Source organism: Procambarus clarkii, chromosome 27, assembly GCF_040958095.1.
Source record: "Procambarus clarkii isolate CNS0578487 chromosome 27, FALCON_Pclarkii_2.0, whole genome shotgun sequence".
Classification (NCBI taxonomy): Eukaryota; Metazoa; Arthropoda; class Malacostraca; order Decapoda; family Cambaridae; genus Procambarus; species Procambarus clarkii.
The window spans coordinates 45,166,897-45,188,457 of NC_091176.1; the positions used below are offsets into that span (position 1 = coordinate 45,166,897).

Consider the following 21,561-nt stretch of genomic DNA (forward strand, 5'->3'; position numbering starts at 1 on the left):
AAAGGTTTAGTTTTGTCATCAAGATGTTATGATTGGAAAGTTGTAACGGAATAAAAATCTGGAGAAGATTGAACAAACTGACATAACCATTACAAATATCTTTCATCATTATTTCATCATTGCTATGTTGTACAAATGTAATCTTTGTCTTCTTCTTCTTCTTCTACCTCCCTTTCTACAACTTGATCTTTCAACACCCCCCGATTTCTCATCTTTTTTAAAATTCCGTTCTTTTTAATGGAGTAATTTTGGTACTGATTTTTCCAAATAGTAATATTTTCCCTTTTTTGTGAGAGGTAAGCCACCATTTTAGTTACTACATAATCAGGGGAAAGATAAGAATAAAATTTGGCATCTCTTGGTATTGTTTCTATTGGATTTTTAATTTTATTAATAATACTAGTAAATTGTTCTAATAAATCACAATGCATGTCCCACGCTGTAGATAGTGATATATTTCTTAGTTTTGACCAATTATTATTTTTTTCATAATTACTAATAAGATGTTAAATTATATTCTCATCATATCTCACGACTTCATCGATTTTAATGTACATATCAATATTTGTAATTGATTTTTTGTTTACTTCAAATGTTTGTTCATAAGTTAAACAATTTCTAATAATATACTCACTTAAACTTTGTTCAACATTTCTTACCCCATCTAAAAGAAAAAACCATAAATCTACCACAGCGTTAATATATATTATCATTTTGGCCTCTTCAATTTTAAATGGGGAATATACCCCAAAATCTTCGTCAATTACAATATCCTGATTGTGAAATTGTGTAAAAAAAATTTCATACCAGATAAATTTATTATCAGCTGTTAATCCTGACATATCGTAAATTTTCCAATAAATTAACTGTCTTCTGCTAAGATTGGGTGGATAATTAAATTTAATGTGGGAATTATTAATATTATCATTTATTAACTTGTATAACTTATAACCTATAAATAAGTATCTTATTAGATTATGTCTCAGGGGTAAATAATGTAATCCAGGAATTTTTTTGGTGTTAAATTTTTCATTATTTATATGTTCGATATCTATATTATTTTTCATTATTTATATGTTCGATATCTATATAGTTCCTCTTTTTTGTTCATATTTTTTTAAATCCTTTAAATATTCAATTCTAATACTTTCTCGAAATGATCTGCCCTAGCAACAAATAGGGAATTAATTATTGACTAAGATTTATTGTCATATGAATTTTTTATTATATATTTGTGATAGAATTTAATCAAATAAATCCCAATAACATATGGTCTTTGTTTCAAGGTTATCTGACCATGGCATAGACAAACAAAGACTACTTTTTTTTTTCCGTGGCATAACGTGTCAATGTTTTTTTGAGATATATACAAGAGTTGTTACATTCTTGTACAGCCACTAGTACGCGTAGCGTTTCGGGCAAGTCCTTAATCCTATGGTCCCTGGAATAGGATCCCCTGCCGCGAAGAATCGTTTTTTCATCCAAGTACACATTTTACTGTTGCGTTAAACAGAGGCTACAGTTAAGGAATTGCGCCCAGTAAATCCTCCCCGGCCAGGATACGAACCCATGACATAGCGCTCGCGGAACGCCAGGCGAGTGTCTTACCACTACACCACGGAGACTGCAAATGTTAAATGTTAATGTACTATTAGATCAAAGACTCTAAATCCTACCCCCTTCACCCCCTACACATGATGAATGTTATACTATACTATAATGTAATGATGCCCAACCAATTAATTCACATATCATTCTTTACATTAGAAAGGGAACTTAAGTGATTGACTGGACTCTGGCCGATGGTAGATTTAACCAGTTCAGTTATCATTTTCTGTATTTCAGAGTTACGTACTTCTTCTGTTAGTCGCAAGGCAACATTTTGTAAATGATCCACATTATCTTGAAGCCTCGACAATTTAGTTAGCACATCAATAACAGTTATATGGGTGGTTAATTCATATTGGGGATATTTACTCAAATCTATTGAAGGTTTCGGTAATCTACCTTCGGTTTCCAGGTAATCAAGGCCTTTAAAAATAGAAGTAACGTGGTCGTCTTTCGTTTTGTATAGATCATTGTAATCCATCTTATGTGGATAATTAAATTCTTCTACTCCATATGGCCACTCACTTACCATTATTACATGATACCAAAATTTTTTTGGTAGCTAGGAGTTCATCATTTGAATAAAAGGTTACTAAGATATGTTTAAGTTTTACAGCATCATACTCTTTTCTAAAGAATAAAATATAGTTGATCATTTCGTTTACTGACGACGTCATTATACTTATTATTACTGTGCTCGTTTTGGGCAAATGAATGTAATAGTTAAGTGAAATTCTAAATTTTTATTACTTTTATACACTTCTTACAAAAATTTAATTTCTAATTAGTGACAATAGTTGTTGAAAACTTGTACTTTTAATAATAATTAGTTCCCCTTTTTATACCATTTGACTTAATTTTAGTTATCTCAAATAATATGAGAGGAGGGGGTAATAATGATGGTGGGGGCATTGAAGCCAAGTATAATGACGTCGTCAGTAAATGAAATGATCAACAGGATCTATACAAAACGAAAGACGAATACGTTTTTAAAGGCCTTGATTTCGGCCAGAGCCCATTCAGTTACTTATGTTTCCTTTGTAATGTAAAGAAATATGTGAATTAATTGGTTTGGCATTATTACATTATTAAGATTCATCAATGGTTTTTATTTATACTTTTAGCATTTGCTCCTAACTTCAAGATTTATTTATTATAAGAATAATAAACAAATATATTTTATAACATAATCAATTCAGTAAAATAACTTAAAATACTACACAGTGCTTTGTGTCTCTTACACAATCCCAATAAATATGTCACTACTGTTTTGGACATGTGAACGAGTTTCATTAAATGGCAGTGGTCATCACCGTCACTAAACCATACAAAATGTATGAATAGTGATCGCTATCCAATTTGCCAATGTATCTCATCTCGGGGTCTGTGGTGCGTTTGAAATAAAAGTTCAGTAGTTGTTTCATCTGCTACTGCTCTTTCCCATGATCTAATCATTAGATTCCGTTGAACTTCATTGATTATTTGGCGTTTTAAAAAATGAGGAATATTAGGGTTGGTGTTGATTGTTCTACGTAAGCAGGCCACGGTCCAATATCCCATTCTATTAATATCCAAAAAGGAATTCACAAATTGATTGACGCACATTGCCTGCAAACTATTTGGCTTGTAGGTGTTTTTACATGGAGGTGGTGGTGATGATGATGATGATGATGATAAACCTTCGTCTTCTATAATAAAACGACAGATTTCTTCCTTTTCTCCCGTTTGAATGAGGTCCATAAAGAGATGGGGATTTCGGGTTATGAAAAGTACGCGGTTTACCCTTTCTACATAAAAGGATCCATAGTCTTTCGCCACTATTCGAGCAATTAATTCTCTCTTCGCAGAATTTAAATGATAAATTCTGTCAAGCTTTCCTATGTTAATACAACATATATCATCACACTTTTTATCACCATCACTGAAAACCCGAAATGTATAATTTTTAGGCCATTTATTACAATATTCGGGTACCCCATAAGGATAACAACGTTTATAGTTGGGGTCCCTATAAATTATATCTTGACGAGGCTTGTGATGATAATATGCCTTCCCATCATGTAAACAATAGGGTTTATGTCGAATCATCCTTCGATTAACGTATTTAAGCCATTTTTTATTTTTAAACCATGCTTCGTAAGCTCTCACATCTCGGGTTAATTCCCAACGTATATTTTTAAACATCATGTGCCTGAAATAATAATGCCGATTCAAATATTGTTTTATAGACATAAGCTTTTTCAGCGCTGCCTGATCAACTTTGCTACATGACGATGGAATCGATATTCCGTCTGCTATCATCATCTCTCTCAGAGCTTCTCGTTCCTGCTTGGAAGCTTGTATCATCATTAGAAATATGGAAGGATCTTTGGCGTAGGACCTATATCCCTTGATAGGCAATATTAAGTAATCCGGATCACGGGGGTACTTGAAATTATGTTCACAGAACATAATGCTTCTTTGGTCAATGTTAGAGAAGAATTCTACAAACATATAAGAACAATAATTTTCAGCCTCATTAAATAAGACTCGCAGTATAAATTGCAATTGGGATGCCGCAGGATATCCTTCTTGAGTAGATCCCATCCATATTTTAATAGCATAAACATTTACAATTTGGGGGTTAAATTGTATTAATTTACTTATAGATGGTTCTAAAGTAATATTTAAACCAATTGAAAAATATTTGTCTACATATTTTTTTATTTGGGAACTTGATGTAATCGAAGATGTAAAAGATTTAAAGGGAAACATGGATACCATGGTTTTAAAACCTTTGTGCAAATGAGTATTCCGAATGTTAGTAGGAGTAAATCCCTTTATGTACAATGAGTGTGAAAAAAAATTTAAGTATAGATTCAACCAGAACAAAGTTTTCAGCAAATATTATCACAAATTAGGAAAAACAAATTGACAAGAAGTATAAAAGTAATAAAAATTTAGAATTTCACTAACTATCCATCCATTCATTAACCAAAAACGAGAACATATTTTAGTAACCTTTTATTCAAATGATGAACTCTTCTGAAGTGCAGAAAATGATAACTGAACTGGTTAAATCTACCATCGGCCAGAGTTCAGTCAGTCACTTTGATCTTTGATCTAATAGTACATTAACATCGACACGTTATGCCACGGAAAAAAAAAGTAGTCTTTGTTTGTCTATGCCATGGTCAGATAACCTTGAAACAAAGACCATATGTTATTGGGATTTATTTGATTAAATTCTATCACAAATATATAATAAAAAATTCATATGACGATAAATCTTAGCCAATAATTAATTCCCTATTTGTTGCTAGGGCAGATCATTTCGAGAAAGTATTAGAATTGAATATTTAAAGGATTTTAAAAAATATGAACAAAAAAGAGGAACTTTTCATTAATATAGATATCGAACATATAAATAATGAAAAATTTAACACCAAAAAAATTCCTGGATTACATTATTTACCCCTGAGACATAATCTAATAAGATAATTATTTATAGTTTATAAGTTATACAAGTTAATAAATGATAATATTAATGATTCCCACATTAAATTTAATTATCATGAAATAATGATGAGAGATATTTTTTAATGGTTTTGTCAGTTTGTTCAATCCTCTCCAGATTTTTATTCCGTTACAACCAATCATAACATCCTAATGATATTCTCTCTAAGGCCTGGTGATTTTTTTTTGAAAAATTGTTTTGATTCAATTCATCTGCCACTACTCTTTCCCACGATCTAATCATTAGATTCCGTTGAACTTCGTTGATTAATTGGAGTTTAAATAAATGAGGAATATTACGGTTGGTGTTGATTGCTCTACGTAAGCAGGCCATGGTCCAATATCCCATTCTAGTAATATCCAAAAAGGAATTCACAAATTGGTGGTGGTGATGATGATAAACCTTCGTCTTCTATAATAAAATGACAGATTTCTTCCTTTTCTCCCATTTGAATGAGGTCCATAAAGAGATGGGGATTTCGGGTTATGAAAAGTACGCGGTTTACCTTTTCTACATAAAATGATCCGTATTCTTTCGCCACTATTCGAGCAATTAATTCGCTCTTCGCCGAATTTAAATGATAAATTCGGTCAAGGTTTCCTAGCCTAATACAACATATATCATCACACTTTGTACACCTGAATATTCCAAATATTACTAAGAATGTGGCTACTAAATTTCTATTGGATGGAATAGTAGCGAAGCTTGTGTTGGTTGGCCGTCAGTGGATGTAAAATGTGAGAGTAGCCTGCGACTACTTGATATTTATATAATTCAACTGATACTGCTACCATCTACTCCGGGCAACCAGCTGTCTCCTCCACTCTTTGAGCAATGTTTTGTAATTTTTACTGCCCCCTTTTTTTTTTTTTTTTAGTAAATTTTGATAGCAGGATTATTTGTTGATTTAAAGTGGTGAGACCACAAAAATATTAATGCTTGCTCTACTTGGTGGAGGTTTCCAGGTAAGCAATCAAGTCTGCACGCTCATTCTTCTTCTTAAGACCAACGAACACCATCTTTGTGCCTGGAATAAATTTCTTGGGGTTGGTCAAGTAGATATCCAGATTATCTTTGTCCCACGTGATACTCTTGGCCTTATTGGCATAAGTGTAAATATAGCCAGAAGCCTGACCAGTTTGGCGGCCGAAGAGGCCATTTAGATTTGGTCCAGTTTTGTGCTTGCCGTTTAATTCAACAGTGTGACACTGTGCACACCTCTGCATAAAGATCTTCTTACCTTTTTCCCTCTCAACCATCTTCTGAAAAAAAAAAAAAACATTAACTTAAAAGGTTAAGGTGTATGCTATTTATTTATTTATTTATTTATTTATATGTTTCATATACTTACTTACAAAAAAAGGACACTTTTTTTTCTTTGTTTTAGGATTCTGATATACTCTGCGAGAACACTGCACAACCTTGAGTCAAAACACACTCACAGATGGACTAAAAAATACTGTAGATACAGATTTGGATAATGTATCTAACCAGCTACAACTTCAACCAAACACAGTTTCAAATGAGAAAACATAAGAAATAAATAATTACACCCTCCTATAAAAATATGATATGAAAATGTGGTAAGGATGACATTTTAACTTTTCGGATTAGAGTTTTTATAGCATTGGTGCCTGAGCTGGGCCCTGAGGTGGGCCCTGGGGAGGCAACTGTGACTGTACCTGCGGTGGACCTTGCAACTGAAGTGGTGATGGCTGGCCTTGGGTTGTCATATGAATATGAACGCTAGGTGGTACCTGTTGCTGCCTGAGAAATTGATGCCCTCTGATTGAAACCCAAACAGAGGTAAAAATAACACATACATATACATTTATTTACAAAAAAACATTTTTTTTAATTGTTTTATTTAATGAATGTTGGTCTCAGGATTGGTTCACCTCCCTTTCTATGACAAAGTTGGTTAAAGAATAATAAGTATTTTCTATTTGATGGATCATTAGAATTTTTTGAGGCTAGTTTTAATAAATATGGCTGTAAACTCTTAAAAACAAGTTTCATCTCTGAAAGTGTTTCATTAAAGTTAAGGTATAGGGTAACTGGTGTCACATATTCGTCAAAAATCCAACTGTTTTCCATAATATATCTTTCTATATACAAATCAGTGACTGCCAATTGCTCCACTCCATATATAAAACTAGTTGCGGCTTCTAAAAACAGCCTGTCAGTTTGATTACCCCAAAATAAGATTTGTGCATACTTACGAGAAAATTCCCTAATGCTACATTTTAGATGATGCATATTCAACACAAACACACTTTTTACTATTTGCTTACAAAGTGGACAAAATATTTCATCTTTGTAGATAATGTTTGATAAAAAAGAGTACATCCCATAAGAATTATTCATATATCTAAGGCAGCCATAATTATTATAATCAAATTTCCCTGTAGATTTTTTACCCAACAAAATTTTGGCTGATAATGTAAACATACATTGAGGACAAATACTGTGACCACATCCAACCATATAATCATCAAACATAAAAACCATGTCACCTGACCCATTCATATCTAAACAAATGGGGCAAGATACAATTTGATGACGAATGACATTTTTCTTGATAGTTTTAAGGGAACCGTGTTTAATTGATATATCAATGACAACGTCCTTATTATCAGGTCCCCAGAGTCGGTTGGACACCAGGTTTGTTTGATATTTTTTCAAAAATGGTATTTTAACCAGGACTGTAGAATTATTTTTAGTTTCAAAACACTCGTCTTGTCTAAAATCATGTTCATTTTCAAACAGATTTATATCAGTATCAATTGATCTGATATTTGGTGAACAATTAAATATAATAGTTAACGATGCCTTTTCTGCTTCTGTCATAATTTCTATGATGTTTCTTACTTTGATATTCTGCTGTAATCTTGACCTTGTAGGAGAAATCTTGCAAGTCAAAAAAAGTTGGCAACCTCTTGAGTTTTTTGAATTTGATATTTTGTATATATTTTTTTTTAAATGTCTTCTCTTTGGACATTTCCCCAGGGATAATTCCATATTAAACCTAGAAGAAATATGAAAGATAACATTAATATTAATTAAAAAAAAAGGGAGAAGAAATGGAGTTGTAAACAAGGGGAAAAAGCTCTTTATTCCACAATTAACTATTCAAAAAAAAAAAAAATAAACCAAAAAAACAACACTTTTCTCGGGTTTGGTATGTAGAAAGATGTCTGAAAAGTGATAGGGTAAATAAGAGTAGGATGGAAGTAGTAGTAGTAGTAGTAGTAGTAGTGGTAGAAGGGTAGAGATAAAATTTCTTCAATTAGTAACTATGGTCTCTCTCACCTCAATCAGTTCATAAAGTTTTAGGAAACATATCTAAACCCACTGACTGGTTCATTCTGTTGTCAGGATTAAATCATCACACAACAACAATTGACCAGGGAGGGTGGAGGTCCGTCTTATTTATGTTAATGACACTGTCCTGTTTTTTTTTTTTTTTTGGTCATAAAGAGGGGAACCTATGAAAAAAAATATATATATAAATTAGGAGGTTTAACTATTCTTTTCATTGTTATGATGTCTTTGACATAATTTTGTTTATAATTTTAACTCTGACACCAAAGGGGTAGACCTGTCTAGAAAATTTTATAATTGCTGGTAAGTAGTCTCTTTCCCAGTTTCCACCAGCCAATCCACACCCAATTAACGATGGAAATATTACCAAACTGTATTTTCCATTAGATACTTGCACTGCTAATTTATTTAGACCTTCATTAAACCAATAAATCCTGTTTTGGGATGTATCTTTTAAAAGGCCAGATAAAAGTTGATGATCGAAAGGTTCTAAATGTCTAGGATTTCTTCCTTTAGGTCCAACATCAACAGTACACGACTGCTGTAACTGCTGTATGAGTCTTTTTGTATAAAGGTTTTGATTTTTCTCCTTCCCCATATAAAACTGCCCAAAAACATTTATAACTACTGGTCCCTTTGTTACAGTGTTAGGATGACAAATCTCAATATTTCCTGGTTGAGGTCTATCTTCAAGCATAGCACGGTTTAAAGTGCCTATTGCCCGGCGTCGTGTATAAGAACCACAGTATGGATATATCTCAGCAAGAATCTGAGAAAGTCCATGAGATTTAACAGCTACACAGTTGAGTATTTGTACAAGCGCTATATTGGGGCTTCTATATACAGGGTCAGTAATGTCTCCATTAATAAACTCCAAGTTATCTACAAAGAAGAAAGAAACATTGGTTATACCATTACAGTCCATAATTATCTTCTAATATATGTTGCCAAAGAATATATTTTTAAGAGATTAGGATATGTTTGATTACCTTTCTTGATAAATTCCTCCATTTCAGTCCAATAGTTTGTGAATTACTTCAAATATTTTCAGTTGTATTTGTCATGACAGTGTTTGTATTATAATATATGAAAAACAAAAACTGTTGTATTATATATAGTTATGATATATTTAATATATATATGTTTTTCTTTTTTTATACCTTCTATCAAAATTTCGTAAGACTTATAAGAGTTGGGTTTGGTATCCGTTTTCAAGTTGGGATTATATAATAAATAATTAAAAAATGGAAGTCATTAAGGGGAAAAACAAATTGACTAAGCCTGATGAATGTGAAACACTAAATAATAGAATATCTAATCATATTCGTTTTACATTTAATACCCACAAACGTCATTTAGGGAAAGGTGCCTATGGTAAAGTTGATCTTGTCCAAGTACCTACTATTGAACTTCTTGATCCTAGATTACCACATCAAATACATGTGTTTCAAAATATTTACCCACACACGGCTTCCAAACTTTTTAAATCTTCTAAGAAGAAGCACAAACGAGGAAAAAAGTATCTACAAACATTTGTGGCTCGAAAGAGTTTTCGCCGGAAAAGGGATTTTTTAATGGAGATTGAAAACATTTCACGTCTTGATGAAAATATCAGAAAGGCATTCTTTGTTCAAGTGTATCGTGTGTTTATGGTCGAAACTGCCTATAATGTAATACACTGTCCACAAGGTAAATTTCTAGAGTCATCACAACCTACAAAAGTTCCTCATTCTTTGAATAATATTGAGTATAAATGTCCTTTCAAATCTAAATCTATAGGCTACTTTATCGAAATGGAATACTTAAACCCACGCGATTGGATCCTACTAAGGGAAAAAGTCGACTTATTGAAAAATGATCAGTATTGTCGTCAACAATTGCTTACTACAGTTCTTAGACAGCTTATTGATGTTCAATTAGTCTTATATAATACTACTGACAAATATATATCAGGTACTTATTACGATATTAATCCTCAAAATGTATTTGTATCCAATGATGACATTCATCGAATTAAATTAATTGATTACGGAGGCCTTTTTCTTCCTTCTTTAAATATATATTCTATAATCACAGAACCGATGCCAGTATTTCATTCCGAAAATATCTGTGATGTCTTTTCTAAACAAATATCTAAATCAAAACTCAATTATAAAAGATATGTTCAATATCTTTCTAACCGATATTTTACACGTTTGCCTAAACGAGATAAATACAGTGTCATTCCTACTATGTATGGTATCATTGCAACCGTGACAATGTGTGTGATGTTAATGTGGGGTTGTGAAAGACGAGATAAAGTACGCCACATTTTAAGAAAAATTATTCACTCATATAATCCAACATTGATTTTGAATGATGTCTATAAAAGTCAAGAGATACAAAAAAATATTATAGAATTGCTTAAAACCTCAAACATCGTTGAAAACCTAACCCTTTAGATAAAAAATGAATGCCAATTTTGATTTCGATAATATGGAATTACATAATTTTGATACTTTTATGGAACCTCTCTTAAAATACATTTCTCCAGAACACCTTTTAAAAACAGTCCATCCGAATTTATCAATATACCAGAGAGTTGAAAAATGGCGTCAACTGGAAAAAAGTAAGAATGTAGCATGTTGTTATAAATGTCGCCAGTCAAATAAACCACTACACCTCCTCCAAATACCAACATTACGAAGACTTGCAGATGAGTCAATCGAATCTCATCACTTTTGTGATGACTGTATTAAAAAATGACGATTTATGTTTATTCCAATAAACTCTTAAACTCATCTACTAACTTGTATATAACACAAAATAAAAAGAAATATAAAACTATAGCCTATGTCATTCCAATAAATTCATTTAACATTGATTATGAAACTGTAAATTTTAATAATGCCCATAAACACAAACAACAACAACAACAACAACAACAGTATAAAATTGTTTTGCCTCATTTACAATATATTATAATTTGGTACTTACACAAATCTTATGTTCCTATTGACCAGGTTAAATTTCAACAATTAGTGAGTGTAGCTTCTACTTTATTATTCAGAATTAATATAGAAAAAGGAAAAGGAAAACTCCCATCCTTAGAAACATGTATATCATCCATGTTAACTTCTGTTTTGGGGCATTCACTACCTTTCTTGATGCCATCTTTTATCAAACTCATCTATCAAATTCCACATATTGTAATAGAATGGGATAATGAAAAGATTTTATCACATCAGTTACTAAAAGAAGGGAACCAAAATTTATTTTCACCACAAATATTTAAGGCATTTGATATAGATATATGTTAATTATACTATTGTTGTACAACAGTCACAGTTGTTCCTGCCTGTTTATCCCATTTGGATAAAGCGTTGAAAATCTTATGATCATGAGAAAATGGAGACCACAGAGTTCTCCCTTGTCAAATGAGTGGGAGGTATGATAGAACATTTATTTTTAAAGAGGATAATTTTGTCAGGCTGTATATAAGACAAGAGCAGCTTCATACTTGCTCAGTTGCTCTCTATCCACGTGACCAGGTTAGTGATTTTTAATGTATTTTTAGGAGATGTGTTGGCAGCTCAAGCAGACCAAAGAGGTAGTATCACAATATTATTTCAAACTTAGATGAAAGATATACAATATTATGTGATTATAATTTTGATGGAAAATTGGAAATAACAAACAATAAAAGTGGATATAAATCCTTTATCAAAGACCCTATCCTATTTCTAAAGATGGTTCAAGCTTCAGAAGAGGAAAAAGAAGCTTTAGTGCAAATCGACGGAATATCGATTCCACCTTTGTTGACATACTACAAAAGTTATTATGAAGAAGAACTTTGGTTAAGAGAAGAACAAAGCTATTTTGGGCGAGATAAATATTTTAGTTATTTGATGTTTGAACCCTATTTTGAAAAAAAAAATTGTCCGACTATAACATATATGGAACAAGACATGAAAAAATGGATACCACCATTCCAATTCATTTACAACATTTAATTTTTAAAAATTAATCTCAAAACTGTATTTTTTTTTTTTTTTTTTTTAAGAGAGTTTCCTGTTTCCTGTCAATATAAGACAGAGCCACCCTCTCTTGCTTCATAGTTTCTCTCCATTCACGCGAGCAGGTCAGTGTTCTCATTTCATTTGTGAGGGGGGGGGGGGTGTGTGTGGATCTCCTGATGGTGTGGCTGTCATATCTGTTATTATATTGAAAAAGGGAGAGTGACTATTGTTTGCTCATGGTTCTCACACAACTAGGTCAATCAGTCTCCTTATTTCTTCTACTATAATGGATTTTTTTTAACAGACTGTGACAGGCCGAGATGTAAGAGAGCTGTGAGGATACTAACCAACTAAGGAAGAGTCGTTAAGTTTTTTGTGGATTCCCCTCCCATAGCAATCCAGGATGTTGCGGGAAAGAATCAAAAGTAATAGAGGAGGAGAAAAACCATCTGGGATACCAATATCCACATACACAGCTTTAACCAAAAAAAATTTGAGATAATTTTCAACATTCTTTTGCCAGAGAGGCCATTTAGGGTAAATTGACATTTTATTAGAGATTTTTTTTTTTTTTTTTTCATAATGAATCCTTTCGACAAGATGATGTTTACTACGGAATGTGAGAATTTCAAATCTTTTGTACCTTCAATTACATCAAGTTTACAATTGTCTAGCTATATTCAATACTTTTATAATTGTGGACTAAATATTACATTAGAACGAGATTTAAAATTACCATCAAATTTTTTGTTTGAAACAGAAATACAAACTCTTTATTCCTTGAAAATATGGATGGGATCTAACGAGGAAGGGAAACCACTAGCATCACAATTTCAATTTATACTACGATGTCAAATAGAAAACGAAGGATTCTTCATCGAACTTATTTCAAATATAGATGAAAGATATACAATATTATGTGTTTATGACGAAAATTTTAATATAAGAAGCAATAACAATGGATATAAATCCTTTGCCAAGGACCCTCTTACATTTCTAAAGATGGTTCAAGCTTCAGAAGAGGAAAAAGAAACTTTAAGAGAGATGATGCGAATCGATGGAATATCAATTCCACTTTGGTCGACATACTACAAATGTGATGAAGAAGAATTTCTGTTAACAAAAAACTATTTCAAGCGAGATTTTTATTTTAGGTACCTGATGTTTGAACACATTAATTGGAAATCAACTGGACAATATGATGTTTATGAAAAATGGGTGAAATGTTTTGAAAAAGAGGTTGATAATTCCTGGTATCAAATCAACCAATATAGTTTATGTAAAACCAAAAAATGTCAGACCATAAAATATATGGAACCATACATGAAAAATTTATATGAAACTTTGGTTAATGAAATTAATGACAGAGTATGGTTTAAATATGAAAACTATTCTTGTCGCATTTTTAGTGATGGTGATGAAGACTGTGACAATATATACATCATTGACTTAAAATTTTGTAATGACTTCAAAAGCATTGACAGAGTTTATCATGTGGAAAAAACTAAAAAATATAATGCACTAATTGCTCGCTTAGGGGGGAAAGAATATGGATCATTTTTTATCGAAATGATTATCATCTATTACTCTTATTATAAGAGAGAATGTATAATTTTTGTAACCCGTAATCCCAAACTCTTTATTAATATAATTCAAACTGGGGAAAAGGATAAAATTTGTAGTTTTATCTTGAAAGATGAGGGTTTATTATCATCTCAGATGAGAAAAAATTGTAGTTTAGTAGCCCAATGCACTCGGAAGATTGTAAAAAGTTTGGTTTCGGATACTGAAACAGAATGTTGGAATGTAGCCACATTGCATGAAAAGATAGATACCACCATCCAAATTCCCCATTTACACCTTAAACAATTCATACTTAATGAAGGTCTAGAACATCTAATGATTGGATTCTGGAAGAGAGCTGTAGAAGATTTAAAAGTATTATGTATTTAAATAATTATAAGTTGATAATGGAAATAGTCTCCCAAAGAACAACTGATGTCTGAAGAATGGGAAATTAGTGATACTTGCCGCTTTCACCAGTTGCTTTCTTAAGAGACTTTCCTAGATTAAACAACCGACCCACAATGATAAATTAGAGTGATCTCACCGAGGTGGTTGGGAGCTGCTTTTTTTTTGGGGGGGGGGGGAGAACCAGATTTAAATTGGCCACCAAAGTGTAGAGAAACATGCTGGCGCAACTCTCTAATGTGTACTTAAGTGGGATAAAAAAAAACTCTAAGCTCATTCTCACTATGGAACTAAACGAGGACAGACGGATGGTGGGTAGCATTGTGAGAAAATAAATAAAATAGTAATAATAATAATAATAATAATAAACAGTGTAATTGTAAATCACTCCTTCTTCAGTCAGGAATGGCACAAATTAGTGATGACAACACTATCTGTGAGTCTGCTCCCGAACCCTCCCCCTCCAAATGGACAGCAGCAGCAGCACCACCATCAAGTCAGGATTCTCCCGAAACTTCCCCCTCCAAATGGACAGCAGCAGCACCACCACCATCAAGTCAGGATTCTCCCGAAACCCACCCCCCCTCCAAATGGACAGCAGCAGCACCACCACCATCAAGTCAGGATTCTCCCGAAACCCACCCCCCCTCCAAATGGACAGCAGCAGCACCATCACCATCAAGTCAGGATTCTCCCGAAACCCACCCCCCCTCCAAATGGACAGCAACAGCAGCACCACCATCAAGTCAGGATTCTCCCGAAACTTCCCCCTCCAAATGGACAGCAGCAGCACCACCACCATCAAGTCAGGATTCTCCCGAAACTTCCCCCTCCAAATGGACAGCAGCAGCAGCACCACCATCAAGTCAGGATTCTCCCGAAACCCACCCCCCCTCCAAATGGACAGCAGCAGCGGCGCCATCAAGTAAGGATTCTCCTGAACCCTCCCCCTCCAAATGGACAGCGGCGCCATCAAGTAAGGATTCTCCTGATCCCCCCCCCCTCCAAATGGACAGCGGCGCCATCAAGTAAGGATTCTCCTGAAAACCACCCCCCCTCCAAATTGACAGCGGCTCCATCAAGTAAGGATTCTCATGAACCCCCCCCCCTCCCAATGGACAGCGGCGCCATCAAGTAAGGCTTCTCCCGAAAACCCCCCCTCCAAATGGACAGTGGTGCCATCAAGTGAGGACGGGATATACCGGCCACAGGTGCTGGATGACTCTTTTTATCCAGCTTCTGTTAATGATGTGATTGTGACTATCGCCATTGGGCATTGTGTAGTGGATTATGAAGATATCCCCAAATTTATTGCACGCATAAGGAGCTTAGCGGAGATTGAAAAGCAGCAGTATGAGGCTACAAATCCAAAAAAAAGAAACTGTAATAATTTAGTTCAAAGAATTATGAAAATACGAGCAGTAGAAATGTTATATGATAACTTCCGTTTGGAGTCACAGATCATAACGCCTGTTCACCTCGGTTTGGGAAGAATAGAAGTATGCTACAGTAAAATTGAAAGTGTTATAGAATGGGTTAAGGTAATGGCAGAGATTGCCAAAAAATATGCAGGAGTGGATTTAAGCTTACCTGAACATTTGAGATTACTCAATCAGAAAGTTTATTTACAGAATGAGTTTACAGCTCTCTACAACCCTGATTATAAAGGATGTTGCACTGAGGTAAAACAAGATGAAGATGGAGAAAATGAAGATGGAGAAAATGAAGATGGAGAAAATGAAGATGGAGAAAATGAACATTGGACGATGACTTCTATATGGAAGCTTTATATTAACTAGCTACAACAGAACAACAAAGCCTTCAGAAGATTGGTCCAAGAAATACATTATTATTTTTTTTTTCAATTAATTATTCTGTTCTGAATCTTGTTGTAATCATATGATTTTTTACTAATAATTAACATTTTTTTTAATAAAAAATTACAATAATGGTCATAATCAGTGAAAATGTTTTCTAATGTGGTAGGAATGACATCGTTTGGAATTAATCATATCTTACCACAAAAGTTGATACATAAACAATGTAAATAAACTATTAAAATAACCGACCTTCAGCACAAAATGATAAGGCTTATCTTTTTTTTTTTCCTCTGATTGAAATATGAAATATATATAAACATTAATTTGCACAATATGTCTGTAAAAATTTAACCTATCATACATTTGATTTTACAGGTGGTAGATTGGATTGAACATTATGACTGGCACCGACATATGGAGAAAAGTAATTTCTGTTTTTAACAAGTTTATTGAAAATGAAAATCATCAGTTTAGGCCACTAGGCAATGATATTATAACCCAAATAACAGACACTAGCAAAATATGGGAAAGTCCGGTTGCAAAGATTATGTGGCGAAATCTGACTTATGAACAAAAAAAATATATAGTGAGACCAGACACAAAACCAGAATATGAGATGGGTTCAACCATTCAAAAATTTATTATGGATCAAAATGTTCGACTACTAATATCATCACCCTCTAATGGTTGGACTCAACTTGAACAAGAACTACGTCAATTGGAATGGAGAGGTGAAGCCTTTGTGAATGGTGAAGAGATTACTAGTGGTGGAACTGACTGTTATAATCAAGTGCTGATAATGACATCTCCTAAAAGTTTTTTTAAGAATATTTCAACATACAAGGGTGATAAAGTTATTTTTTTATTTGATCATCAGTCTTACCTGACCCATACAAAATGTGATCGGTGTGAGAGAGAAATCTGCAATGGTAATTATCTGTCCAAAATTTTGACAAGAAAATGTTTTGCCTGTGATATTTGCCAGAAAAAGTTCTTTGCAATGTACTACTTAGTAATACATTTCAACACACAACATGCATATGAAATACCGTGCCATGTGTGTGGGACAGTTTTATTGAACAGAGGCTGTCGAAAAGTCCTTTTTGATAGTTTTTTTTTTCAGAATTTGATGAAATTCCCACTCGTGGTGGAAAGTTACCAAAGTTATTTATAAGAAAATTCCAAGATAAAATATCATCTTCGAACGCTGCAGAGTGGTGGAATTTTATCTTGAATGCAGATGAAAAGAAGATATACACAATAATAACACCAGATGAAGAAAAAAGGCAGTTGGAGAAACAGATGGATTTCTCACTAGATGTAAAAAGGAATAAAATATCCAAGAAGTTTTCTTCAATTTACCCATTGGAAGAAGAAATTGTGTATATAATTAACTGTCTTCATATTTTTCCTGATTTGTGTAGAATGCTACGAGGAGTATTTGATCATTATTTGCCACTAGAAATAGAAATAGATGCAATTATTAAATTCACAGGTGAAGGTTCTCTTGTAAGTGTTTTTGCTGGCACTGCATTCATTGAAAATCTATTGAGATTAAGAAATGTGGACGTGAAAGCTACTGATAATTACTCAAACATAAATTCTATATCATGGATGGAGGTTGATAATATAAATATCTCTGAGGCAATTAATAATAAATATCATCCTGATGTTCTTTTAATGACATGGCCACTAGAAAAAAAGAGTTCAATCCCAAGTGCAATGGCTGAGGGTAGTTTTTATATGAGCACTTCAGGATATTATGAAATGATAGATGAACTCAACCTAAGTGAAAGAGAACCTTTAAAGTATGAATATTATAGTGATGCCTTATATGCTATTAAAGAGTTTAAGGGAAACAAGTTCATTTATGTTGGAGATAAAATGTTTTGTTGTGAGTGTAATGCTCTTTTTTCCCATTATCTAGAGGAAAATTTTGAAAAGGTGAATAGTGGAATTACATTATCCAAAATTCACTTCTATATCAGGAAACCAACAAATTGATCAAACTGTTCTAATAGACTATATTATTAAGGATTAGTTTTTAACTATAAGTTTAATGCTATTATTATACTTTGGATGTGTAAAAATGTGTAATAAATGCTGTTTTTATATCATAGCCTACCTAAATTTGAGAAGTATGACACACGTTTTTTTTTTTTTTTTTTTTTTTATTACAAATTATAAGTGTTTAAAATTATTTTAAATATTAAAATTGAATTCACATCAGGTACTGACTCTGTATGTTTTTAATTAGAAATTATCGAATAATTATTCAAATTATTTTGTATATGAGATAACAAATAAGGGGTTATGCATTCATAAATTTTTCTATTTACCATATTATCTCCAAGAATATATAAAACTGTACCAAAAACAGATGTCATAAGTGTAATTGTAATTAGTTTTAATATAACTTTTGTTTGGCGATTATTTATAATGTTATTTGAATTTTGATTATTAGGTTGGTTAAGGTTGGTGGAGTTGGAGGTAGGACTTGAGATCGGGTTGGTGTTGCTGGGATTAGGGTTGTTGCTGGAATTATTAGGGTTGTCACTTGAATTATTAGGGTTGTTGCTAGAATTAGGGTTAGGGGGGTTGCTGGGGTTAGGGGTGTTGTTGGGGTTAGGGTCGTTGCTGGGGTTAGGGTCGTTGCTGGGGTTAGGGTTGTTGATGGGGTTAGGGTTAGGGTTGTTGCTGGGGTTAGGGTTAGGGTTGTTGCTGAGGTTAGGGTTAGGGTTAGGGTTGTTGCTGGGGTTAGGGTTAGGGTTGTTGCTGGGGTTAGGGTTAGGGTTGTTGCTGGGGTTAGGGTTAGGGGTGTTGCTGGGGTTAGGGTTAGGGGTGTTGCTGGGGTTAGGGTTAGGGGTGTTGCTGGGGTTAGGGTCGTTGCTGGGGGTAATAGTTTCTATACTAACTATAGTCATTATATATTTTTATATATGTATAAATAAAAGTAAACAATTAATATTATTATTATGATAAATAACAAAAGTATAATAGTATTATGGTAATTAAATATATTTGTGGGATGTATAACGGTGTAATGTCTAAGAGAATGTTCTTGAAGTTCCAATGATATTAACCTCAAAATCGACCCAGTTTCACATACATAAATAAATTTTTTATTAAAATTTGGGTCAATGGGATGTATTTTTGAATTAGGATATAAGTAGGTTTTAGCTAAATTATAATTATGTGGATTACATAGAGCTTTACATCCTTTATTAAAAACTGCTTTCTCAAAAGATGAAGTTTGCAATAAACTTTCAATATCCATTGAATTACTACAGTTCCAATATAACTGCTCATCTAGAATGGTAGCTAAAGGATGGGAAGCATCTTCTATAATATTTTTTTTTTCATTGTGTACTAAACTTTCATTACAAAATCTTCGTTTATATTTGTCTCTTATGAGAAAAATTCGATCTCCAAAATTTACAAGACTATATCGAAAACATCCAGTATTAATTTTATTATGTAAACGCATAAATTCTATAAAACTCTCACTTGTTTCTAATTTTGAAATTTGTTTTAGAATGGAACAGTATGGATAAATTTTAAACCACTCTTTAAATCTTGTCCAAATTATAATTGCCTGGATATTATTATATATATTATCATCATTAAATATTGTACATAGAGATTTTTCATCATATATTTCACAATCATTAAGACACGTAAGCAACATATTTACATCTTGTAAATAATTACAATAAATATAATATGGATATTTAGTCTGAATATGTATCCGGAACATTTCTCGTACTTTTGTTCCATATATAAATGTTAATTTTCTTAAAAAATAAAGGTCACCACAAAGAAGTGCTTCTATATTTGCTTTGAAATTTTGAATATTAGTTTTGTTAGAAAATGCTAAGAGATTTGGATCAATGATTTTTTGAATATTTTCATCTCCTTTAATAATAATATCATTAAAATCATCTAAAATCTTCTTTATAATAGCTGTATCATTTATATCTTGAATTTGTCCATATAATTTACCTATAGGAAGCAATAATAATTGATCTAAGGTATTAATAATTTTAGTTGCTTCCTGTTTATTCATTTTTTATTTGAAATTACATTACTTTAAGTTTTACAATATACAATTTTTTCAGTAATATATACCATATCTTTTTCAAGAACTGATTTTGAATGGTTACGAAGAAATGGAATAAAATCAAAGAACTGAGCAGCATTTTCTTCGTTAACCAATTTTTCAAAATTCGAAGGTGTAGTAACATCACTGAAACCTAGTATTTGATGTTTTCTGTATGGAGACTGACTTATTAGTTGACGCATTTGTGAAACTGTCAGAAATACTTGACCAACAAATATACGATGGAGCTGTAAATCTTCAGACCTAATCCACATTGTATAATCCAAATTTGGAGTTAACATGTTACCTAGGGCAAAACTTCCCGATATATGGCTAATATCACCTAATTTTGTTTGAAATTCTTGATAATATCTGTTAACACCTGTATCACCCATGAGGTAATGTCCTAATACATACTGAGGCGAGCAAGATAAAAAATGTTTATCAAATTTTTCAATAATAGCTACATTACTTCCTAATTTAGATTTGTATTCTTTTACATATGTGATAAACTTATATAACTTTGAATCATAAACTAACGGAAATTCTTCCAAATCCCTATTTTTTTTATTTCCAATATTTTGGGGATTGTATAAATGTAACAAATGGGTATTGACATTTTGATGTTTCTGTGCCTCATGTAATTTTAAAATATCACACTTTGATAAACTGATCATTGTCTTATTTGATCTTATTATTTTTATATTTGAAATATGAAAGTGTTACCACCTCCTCCAGCCTTTGGGTCATCTAATCTCACCACCTCACAGTCGATATTAGGGAATCCAAAGAAGTTTTTAAAAATTACAAAACATGATGAAAATATAACTAAAATATTTGAAAAACTTTTCCAAGATAATGAATTGAAAATAAAGGAGGGTATTGAACATTTATCTACAACTATGATTCAAACTTCGTTGGAACACGTCCGTATTATTAGTCCACCTAGTACAGTGCAATGGGATATAGAGAGTGTGAGATGTGCTATGAATAAAAACAATTGTCCTACACATGAGAGAGAGAATGGAGAAAAAAAAGAGGGATTACAGTTAACTCCACGAGAAGCTCAAATGGTATTATCAGATATATCATCATGTAATGCTAATGATAATGATAATATATTTTATCAATTATTTTTAAAAAGTCTTACCTCTCCAGATTTACCATCGCGAAGAATAGTCACTAGACTAAATATTTAATTATACAAAAAATGTGTATGTATTATGATATTTTATTTTTCGTTAT

The 21,561-nt window shown here is 32.5% G+C and overlaps 1 protein-coding gene across 1 annotated transcript; it reads right to left on the minus strand.

The window, feature by feature from the left end:
• Nucleotides 1–6,048: 6,048 nt before the first annotated feature.
• On the minus strand, nt 6,049–6,837 carry LOC123747649 (cytochrome c-like). Its single transcript, XM_069332202.1, has 2 exons — nt 6,787–6,837; nt 6,049–6,366 (listed from the first exon to the last, which is right to left on the minus strand). The coding sequence occupies exons 1-2, from the start codon at nt 6,835–6,837 to the stop codon at nt 6,049–6,051; spliced, it is 369 nt and encodes a 122-aa protein (XP_069188303.1).
• Nucleotides 6,838–21,561: the final 14,724 nt, after the last annotated feature.